This window comes from Rana temporaria, chromosome 1, assembly GCF_905171775.1.
Source record: "Rana temporaria chromosome 1, aRanTem1.1, whole genome shotgun sequence".
Lineage (NCBI taxonomy): Eukaryota > Metazoa > Chordata > Amphibia > Anura > Ranidae > Rana > Rana temporaria.
In genome coordinates this window covers 678960490-678970575 of record NC_053489.1, presented here as the reverse complement: position 1 = coordinate 678970575, position 10086 = coordinate 678960490, and the positions used below count along the sequence as shown (strand labels likewise).

The following is a 10086-nucleotide window of genomic DNA, read 5'->3' as shown; positions in this document are numbered from 1 at the left end:
CAACATCCACCAAATCCCAGAGCCAACCTTGGTCAATGTTTCAGGAAATTTGTGCATTTGGAAATTGCTTTGCCATTCAACAAAATGTTTATATTTGTCGTCTTCGTGAATGGCATCCTCCCATGGAAGCTCCCCTGTAAGTAGGCAATAGATGACCACTCCAAACGACCAAACGTCAAGGCTGCCATCCGCAACCAGGCCATCTGAAATTTCAATGTTGCACATTTCTCGAGCCATAAAGGACTTGGTGCCACACTTGCCTCTAATCACTGTCCCTTTGACCTTAGCAAGGCCAAAGTCTGTGAGCTTGATGGAGTGGCAGTCCCTGTCAAACACTAAAACATTATCTAGCTTCAAATCCATGTGTACCAGTCCTTTTGATGCCATGAATTGAAGAGCACTTGAGATCTGCACAGCACATCTTTTTACTGCATCTTCTGGAATTCCAACCTAAAAAATAAAAAGTTAAATTAATAAAAATAACCAAGGTACAAAATATGTTAAATACAGTACTGTAGAATATAAGGAGAACATATGAATACTTATCCATAAGCAAGAAATTCAGAATATTTACCCAGAAACAATAAAATTCTATATATAGCCCTATGTACAATATGTATGTATTTGTGTGCCATATGTATGTATGTAGGTGCTCAGAACAAGTACAAATAGTTAGATCAAAAGGTTCAGGTAAATCTTTCAACATTAACACCTCTACTAACCAAGAGTTTCCTCTCACTTCTTGTTACATCTCTCAGGGAGAAAGTGACAGGAAATCTTTCCAAAAGGATACAGACAGCATAAAAAAAAATTTACATGAGTTTTAACTCTTAACTCTATGCAAAGCTAAAAAACACACATTTGTACTTATACAGTATCTAATTGAACTTACATTTGGTATAATCATGGAGAGCAGATCGCCAAGAGGTGCCAGTTCTTGGGCAAAGACAAAGTGGTCGGTGGTGGTGAAGGCGGGGCCACAGCATTCAATGATGTTGGGATGAACTGAAAGTAAAAATGAAATACTGAACTCCCGGAGGAAAGACCGCTGACTGCTTCTGTTTTTATCAATGACCTTCAATGCCATTCTTTGTCCTGTGCAAAACAAAAAATAAGTTCACCTTCGATCAAAAAATTGGAAATATTAAGCTGGTAATTTCTACAATTAGTGGCCCCTTTTGAAAAGGCCATATCTTACAAATCAAATTTAGTTACATATAAATGAATATTTGTAAAATACATTGAAATGGTGATTGGATTAATTACCTGTGTTCCTGTTGTGTGCCGAGAATATTTTTCCAAAACCGCCTTTTCCAAGTTCCTTCACAATGAGGAAGTGCTCCTGTATGTCTACCTTCTGTAGTCCTTGTGAGGAGAAGGAGACCATTCTGTCCAGAAGACGTTCCACACCATGAGCAACGGAGGCCATAGTGTCCTGGAGAACAAAAAAAAACAATGTTTTTATTACATTATTAGGCAGACAAATTATCTTTAAAAAGAAACAATAGAAATGTGTCAAATATGAATACTGTTACCCTCGGTTATATATCCATAAATATGAAATGCTCAATAGACCTCCACATCTATATGTATATGACTCAGGAATAAGGTTTGGCCACTAAATATAAAGCTGGAACACAACAACATAAAATTATGGATTTAAAGGACTAAATAAGGAAAGTCAGCAATCTATTTATAAACAAGAAAATCATGCAATGGTATAACATGTATTACATCACACAAATTACTACCTCAACTTTTATTGCATTTAATTACTAATAACTTTTCAGGCTGGTCACTGCAGACCTCCAAAGTCTATCCTGTCTTCTCTATACATTGTATTACATAATATCCTGTCCTGAACCTCCATCCATTGCCTCCTTTTGGCAGTTTTTAATATATAGTTCTTTATTATTTAATGAACATTCAGATAATAATACTGCAGAGGTTTATGTGATAAATATATAAAGATACATTGAATGGTTAGATGAAAGTGACCTTACCTTACTGTGGAGAGGATTTAGCAGTGATGAAGTCGGATACACTTCTCTGAGGATTCTGTTCCTCTGCAGATCAACACCGGAAAACGTCACCAAATCTCCAGCTAGGCTGTAATAGATGTGTATACCGGGATCTCTGAAAGTAGAATGTCTGATGAGAGGTTGAGACCCGCTTTATAAAAGGCAGATGGGCGGGGAAGTCAGAGAATGGAGGGTTTCCATTGGCTGACTTCTAATGTAAATGTTATGTAAATAAGCCTGGATTGCTGCTTCAAATTTACATATAAAACAGGTTTTCTAGAGAATAAATGAGAGAATTAACATGATGGAACCCAAATATTTTAAAACTTTACTGAGTTATAAAACAAAAATAATTTTCCATTTTATGGTTAATATGGTGGAAATGTTAATCTTAAAAGATTATTTACCTGATTCTAAACTGAATAACTAATACAAAAGGAAATACTAAAAAGGTAATTATTTGAGAGAAAAAAACATCTCATTGTGACATCTGCTGTAGGTTCTTGTTGGTTCTTTTATACCATTATGTCCAATTTCCAGTAACATTGTATACCAATGGGTTTAGTTTAAAAAGGACTTTATTGACAAAAATAAATACATTTATATATGATTTTTATGCTGATTACATTTTATAGTTTGAAGAACAACTAAAAGGTCCTGCCAGGATAGGAATATTGGAGCCGCCATGTCTGAGCTTATTTATAGAGATTCATCTCCAAACCCTTCCCATCTATGACCAGCTTTAGACTCAGGCCCCATACACACCATAGAATCCATCCGCAGATAAATCCCAGCAAATGGGTTTCAGCGGATAGATCCTACACGCCAGCGGATCTTTATCCGTGGATATATCTCCCCTGGGATGGATTTCCAGCAGATGGATATTCGCTGACATGCAGAACAAATCCATCTGCTGGAATCCATCCCAACGGATGGATCCGCTGGTCTGTACAGACTCACCGAATCCATCCGTCCGAAGGGATCCCCCGCATGCGTCGCAATGATTCAACGCATGCGTGGAATTCCTTATATGACAGCGTCGCGCACGTCGCCGCGTCATAATCGCGGCGACGGCGCGACACGTCATCGCCAGAGGATTTCGGCGCGGATTTCAATGCGATGGTGAGTACACTCCATCGCATTAAAATCTGCTGAAATCCTCGAGAGGATTTATCCGCGGAATCGGTCCGCTGGACCGTATCCGCGGATAAATACTCCCGTGTGTATGGGGCCTAAGAATCCTCTCTGAGATCTGATTTCTCTAGTGATATCATTTGGTAAAGTATATAGATTTTGGGTAACACAATTACTTAACACTTTGTCAGGACATTAGATCGAAACTTTTCAGTGCAACATAAATACAATCGGTACATTTTGTTTTATAAGAAGAAATAGTAAGGATACCCCACTGAATATTTTAAAAATAATTTTGATATCCTGCAATTATGTTAGAAGAGTATATTGGAAACAATGTTATAAACCCGACACTTTTTACTTGTATTTGTTTTATATCTTTTTGCTCAACTTACTTCCATTTCTTGTATTTGTGTTTTTTGTTGGTGATGACACAAAGATTGTTACAGTTTTTGCTTGTTGTTTTTCTCTTGTATTTATTTTATTTAATAAGGCAGAAAAATCTTGACTTGTTTTTATTTTTGGAAAAACCTTAAGTGTGTTTTTTTTAATATTATTTAGATATTATGTCAACTAAATGCATTGTATTTTTCAGGAAAGGGAAAACCCAAAATATATATACTTTACCAAATGATATCCCTAGAGAAATCACATCTCAGAGAGAATTCTTAAAGTTACATGAGAAAGTGTTTTGGGGGTTTTAGTGTTGGAAAAGTGGAAATTTATAGAAGTGACTTTCATATTTTCACAAGTAGATAAGAGTTTTAGTCTTTCTTTGCGTTGATATAAATTTTCTAGGGTATGGAGATATGTATGTAGTCTTTGAATCAGGTAAATATTTATTGGATTTTGTTTAATATCTCTTGCATCTTGCATACTTTATTTTTTATTAATTGAGATTAATTTTCTAGGTGTTCTACCCCCCTAACATTGTCTGTTGAATTGGATGTGGTAGTCATTACCATAACACTGCCAGAGTTTAGTATTCATATTGTATTCCTGGAGGGTTTACCTGTACTATTGTTTGTTGTGTTTACTATATACACCGTATCCCATCACTATTGTTCCCGGGAGTCTCCTCTGTCTATTGTCTTTTGGGTGTAGGCTCAGATTATTCAGGGTAGATACCATTGTCATTATAAATGTTGAGTTTCAGTCCTGTGTATATGAAAATTCCTGTGTCAAACCTTAAGTGATTCGTTTTTATTATTTAGATTTTGTGTCAACTAAATGCATTGGGGCAGATCCACAAAGATCTGCCCCGACGCATCGTATCCGAGATACGCTACGTTGCCGTACCTTACCTGGCTTTAAATCGAATCCATAAAGAATTTGCGCCGTAAGTTACGGCGGTGTCGTGTATCTCAAGCGGCGTAACCGTGCGGAATTCAAATCGGCGATTAGGGGGCGTGTTTCATTTAAATGAAGTGTGTCCCCGCGCCGAATGAACTGCGTATGCGCCGTCCCTAAATTTCCCGCCGTGCATTGTGCTAAATGACGTCGCAAGGACGTCATTTTTTTTTTTAACATAGACGTGAATTACATCCATCCCGATTCACGGACGACTTACGCAAAAAAAAAAAAAAACAAAATAAACGCGAGAACGACGGCCATACTTAATATGGCAAGTCTAACTATACGCCACAAAATACCAGCTTTAACTATACGCAGGAAAAAGCCGACTAGAGACGACGTAAAGGAATGCGCCGGCCAGTCGTACGTTTGTGGATCATCGGAAATAGCTAATTTGCATACTCGACGCGGAAAACAACGTGAACGCCACCCAGCGGACGCCGAAGAATTGCATCTTAGATCCGAAGGGAAACTAATGCCGCTTACACACGATCGGTTAAACCGATGAGAACGGTCTGATGGACCGTTTTCATCGGTCCAAACCGATCGTGTGTGGGCGCCATTGGTTATTTATCAATTGGTTAAAAAAAAGTCAACGTGGTTTAAATTTAACCGATGGATTCCTAACAGATAGAAAAAAAACTGTCGTTAGTAGGCACGACCATCGGTTAAAAATCCACGCATGCTCAGAATCAAGTCGACGCATGCTTGGAAGCATTGAACTTCTTTTTTTTCAGCACGTCGTTGTGTTTTACGTCACCACGTTCTGACATGACCGTTTTTTTTAACCAATGGTGTGTAGGCACGACTGACCATCAGTCAGCTTCATCAGTTAACCGATGAAAACGGTCCATCAGACCGTTTTCATCGGATGGACCGATCGTGTGTACGGGGCATTAGAGTTACAGGAGAAAGTGTTTTGGGGGCTTTAGTGTTGGAAAAGTGGAAATTTATAGAAGTGACTTCCAATTTTCACAAGTAGATAAGAGTTTTGGTCTTTCTTTGCATTGTTACAAATGTTCTAGGGTATGGAGCTGTGTATATGGTCTTTGAATCAGATAAAGATTTATTGGATTGTTTTTTAATATATCTTGCATACTTTATTTTTTATTAGTTGAGATAAATTTTCTAGGTGTTCTACACCCCTAACATTGTCTGTTAAATTGGATGTGGTAGTCATTAGAATAATACTGCCAGTGTTTAGTATTCATATTGTCTTCCTGGAGGGTCCACCAGTACTATTGTTTGTTGTGTTTACTATTTACACCGTACCCTATCACTATTGTTCCCCATGTCCCCTCTGTCTATTGTCTTTCGGGTGTAGGCTCAAACTATTCAGGGTAGATACCATTGTTATTATAAATGTTGTGTCTCAGTCCTGTGTATGGAATATTCAATTAAAGGTGCCTGTCAGGATATGAATATTGGAGTTGCCATGTCTTGGCTTATTTCTAGAGATTCATCTCATTCTCTAGAGCAGAGGCATTCCATCCTGAGTTCTCTGGGTCACTAAGGTCAAATGATCTGCAAACACCTCCTCCCAGTCATATACAACTCCATGGGGACTGAAAACGATCCCTTGAGGACTGCTGATGAGTGTTGTCCTCCACCTCTATGCTGACACAATCCTCCTCCTCTTCTTCTTCCTGTGTGATCAGCGGGCCCGCAGGAATACTATCTTGATAAAGGGGGCCTTGAAAGGTAAGGAAGTCCTCCTCTTCCTTCAGTTTGTTCTGCCTCAAGTGCCCTGCCCATTTTTCCATGAGGCGTCTGCTCCAACTGCAAGACAAGAGGGACAGTAACACTGATGCATGCACTGTCACTGCTCACCATCCTTGTGGCCTCCTCAAGTGGTGACAGTGATCGATAGCTACTGGCAGGGCAAAAAAAAAGCCAAGCTCCCCTGACCCTGTTCTGGTGCCATACTCACACAGATACTCATTGATGGCCCCCTTCTGCGCGTGCAGCCGCTGCAGCATTGCCAACATTGAGTTCCACCTGGTGGGAATGTCATAAATGAGGCAGTTCTTGGACAGGTTGCATTCCCTTTGAATGCCATCCAGCTGAGCACTGGCATATGACCGGCGGAAAAAAATTACCACAGACTTTGCTGGCCTGCCTCAGGAGGTCCTGTAAGCCCAGGTACCTGCTCAAGACCCACTGCACCACCAAATTCAGGACGTGAGCCAAACAGGGAACATGGGTCAAGAGTCCCTGTCAGAGGGCAGAGAGGAGGTTGGTGCCATTGTCGCATACAACCATTCCTGGCTAAAGCTGGTGCGGCGTCAACCACCTGAGTCTGCCCCTGCAGAGATGACAGAATATCTGACCCAGTGTGGCTCCTGTCATCTAAGCAGACCAACTCAAGCACTGCATTGTATCTTTTTGCCTGAGTGCTTGCATAGCCCCTTGAACGCCTATTGAGCACTGCTGGTTCAGAAGACAAATCTGCAGAGGAAGAGGCCATAGAGGAAGAAGAAGAGGAATGGGTGGAGGAGAGAGCTGTGGCAGAATCACTACTAGCATTTTGGAGGCGTGGTGGTGGAACAAGCCCCAACAATACTTAACCCTGTCCTCCATCCTTCCCAGCTGCCAGCAGAGTTACCCAGTGTGCCGTGAAAGAAAGGTAACGTCCCTGTCCATGCCTGCTGGACCATGAGTCAGCAGTAATATGCACCTTACCGCTGACCCATCTGTACAGCAAAGCAAAGACATTGCCTTCCACATGCCGGTAGAGAGCCGTAAAGGCCTTCCATGAAAAGAAAGGGCATTTGGGAACCTTCTACTGAGGCACCACACATTCCACAAAAGGAGACAGAGTCTACCAGCTGAAAAGGCAGCAGTTGCAGTGCTAGCAATTTGGCCAAGCTAGCATTCAGACGCTGAGCATGTAGATGGCTGGGACCAGATTTCTTTCTATGATTTAGCAACTGGGGTAGGGAAATTTGCCTGCAAAAAACGGATGGTGGTGTATTGCTAAATTTTCTAGCAGATTGGCCGCAAGTACTTGGGACACCTATTGCTATACCTACATTCCCCTCAGTGCAGGTTTCTGAGAGGACTGGAGGTATAGTGGGGCTGGAGATAACAGTTGAGGAGCAAGGAGAAGTCCGCCTTGTTTATTGATGTGGGTCTTTCAAATGCTCTTGCCAATGGGCTGCATGGGAGGTGGTCATATGTCTGGTAAAGCATGTGGTGCCCAAGCGGTTGCTCTTTTGGCCACGCTTGATCTGCCTTAGACATATGTTGCAAACAGCAACGTTGCGATCTGCTGCACACGTGTCAAAAAGGGCGCACACCAAAAGAACTTTTCAAAATAAGTGGGGAGTCAGCAGCGCCCTGCACCTGCTTAGCTCTGCGGTGTGATGCAATAGGGTGGCTGCCTTTCAGCTGCACCCTGGAGGGCAACCTGTCTTTATGGGGCATCCAGCGCTGCTTGAATTTGCCCTTAACACCTCATAATGTTTGTTTTTTGACGAACGAGTGAACACCCGATGTTCGACCCAAACACCGAGCTCATCCCTACTGACCATATGTGATGTTCTTTTAGGTGCTCCATCACCTTCCAATTCTCGTTTAACCAATATTTACTTCTACACCAACATGTAAAGAGAACTCATCAATCGAACACGATTAGAGCCTCTGCCATGTTGTACTTCTGTGGCTCAGGAGTAATGTCAAATTCAGATACAGAAGTGTCTATAACCAAGTGACCAGACGTGGACCTGAAAGTTGTATCACTGTCTTGTGAGGTGTTCAGATGGGAAGCCTCACACAGGGGTTCATGAGATTGCACATAATAACTTTTTTCTATGGGATCCTCATCACCTTGTCTTATGGTTTCTGCTTTCCAACTTTCACTCAGGTACTTAAACACTTCCGAAGGTTGACATCTTTTAGTACAGTCAATGGCCCAAAGATCACCCAACATCCACCAAATCCCAGAGCCAACCTTGGTCAATGTTTCAGGAAATTTGTGCATTTGGAAATTGCTTTGCCATTCAACAAAACGTTTATATTTGACGTCTTCGGGAATGGCATCCTCCCATGGAAGCTCCCCTGTAAGTAGGCAATAGATGACCACTCCGAACGACCAAACGTCAAGGCTTCCATCCGCAACCAGGCCATCTGAAATTTCAACTATGCACATTTCTTGAGCCATAAAGGACGTGGTGCCACACTTGCCCCTAATCACTGTCCCTTTGACCTTAGCAAGGCCAAAGTCTGTGAGCTTGATGGAGTGGCAGTCCTGGTCAAAAACTAAAACATTATCTGGCTTCACATCCATGTGTACCAGTCCTTTTGCTGCCATGAATTCAAGAGCACTTGAGATCTGCACAGCACATCTTTTTACTGCATGTTCTGGAATTCCAACCTAATAAAAAAAGAAAAAACGTTAATTAATAAAAATAACCAAGGTACAAAATATGTGAAATACAGTATTGTAGAATATAAGGACTGGAGAACATATGAATACTTATCAAGAAACACGAAATTCGGATTTACCCAGAAACAATAAAATTATATGTATAGCCCTATGTACATTATGTATGCATGTATTTTTCCATATTTAGATGCTCAGAACAAGTACAAATAGTTATAATAGCTTCAAGTAAATCTTTCAACATGAACACCTCTACCAACCTAAGCTAAGAGAGTTTCCTCTGACTTCTTGTTACATCTCTGGGAGAGAAAGTGATAGGAAATCTTTCCAAAAGGATACAGACAGCATCAAACAAATTGTCAGGAACTCTTAACTTTATGCAAACCTACAAATATATATATATATTTGTACTTATACAGTATTCTAATTGTACTTACATTTGGTATAATCATGGAGAGTAGATCGCCAAGAGGTGCCAGTTCTTGGGCAAATACAAAGTGGTCGGTGGTGGTGAAGGCGGAGCCACAGCATTCAATGATGCTGGGATGAACTGAAAGCAAAAAGGAAATACTGAACTCCCGGAGGAAAGACCGCTGACTGCTTCTGTTTTTATCAATGACCTTCAATGCCATTCTTTGACCTGTGAAAAACAAAAAATAAGTTAACCTTAGATCAAAAAATTGGAAATATTAAGCTGGTAATTTCTACAATTAGTGACCCCTTTTGAAAAGTCTATATCTTACAGATCAAATTTAGTTACATATAAATGAATATTTGTAGAGGACATTGAAATGGTGATTGGATTAATTACCTGTGTTCCTGTTGTGTGCCAAAAATATTTTTCCAAAACCGCCTTCTCCAAGTTCCTTCACAATGAGGAAGTGCTCCTGTATGTCTACCTTCTGTAGTCCTTGTGAGGAGAAGGAGACCATTCTGTCCAGAAGACTTTCCACACCATGAGCAACGGGGGCCATAGTGTCCTGGAGAGCAAAAAAAACCCAAAGTTTTTATTACACAAATTTACTTTAAAAAGAAACCATAGAAATGTGTCAAATATGAATACTGTTACCCTCAGTTATATATCCATAAATATGAAATGCTCAATAGACCTCCACATCTATATGTATATGACTCAGGAATAAGGTTTGGCCACTAAATATAAAGCTGGAACACAACGACATAAATTTATGGATT

General features: G+C 40.5%; 1 protein-coding gene across 1 annotated transcript; it reads right to left on the bottom strand.

Annotated features, from left to right (window-relative positions):
• Nucleotides 1-8127: 8127 nt before the first annotated feature.
• On the bottom strand, nucleotides 8128-9866 carry LOC120945193 (serine/threonine-protein kinase SBK1-like). Its single transcript, XM_040359172.1, has 3 exons — nucleotides 9704-9866; nucleotides 9330-9532; nucleotides 8128-8883 (listed from the first exon to the last, which is right to left on the bottom strand). Exons 1-3 carry the CDS (start codon nucleotides 9864-9866, stop codon nucleotides 8128-8130), a joined length of 1122 nt encoding a protein of 373 aa, XP_040215106.1.
• Between the last annotated feature and the right edge of the window lie 220 nt (nucleotides 9867-10086).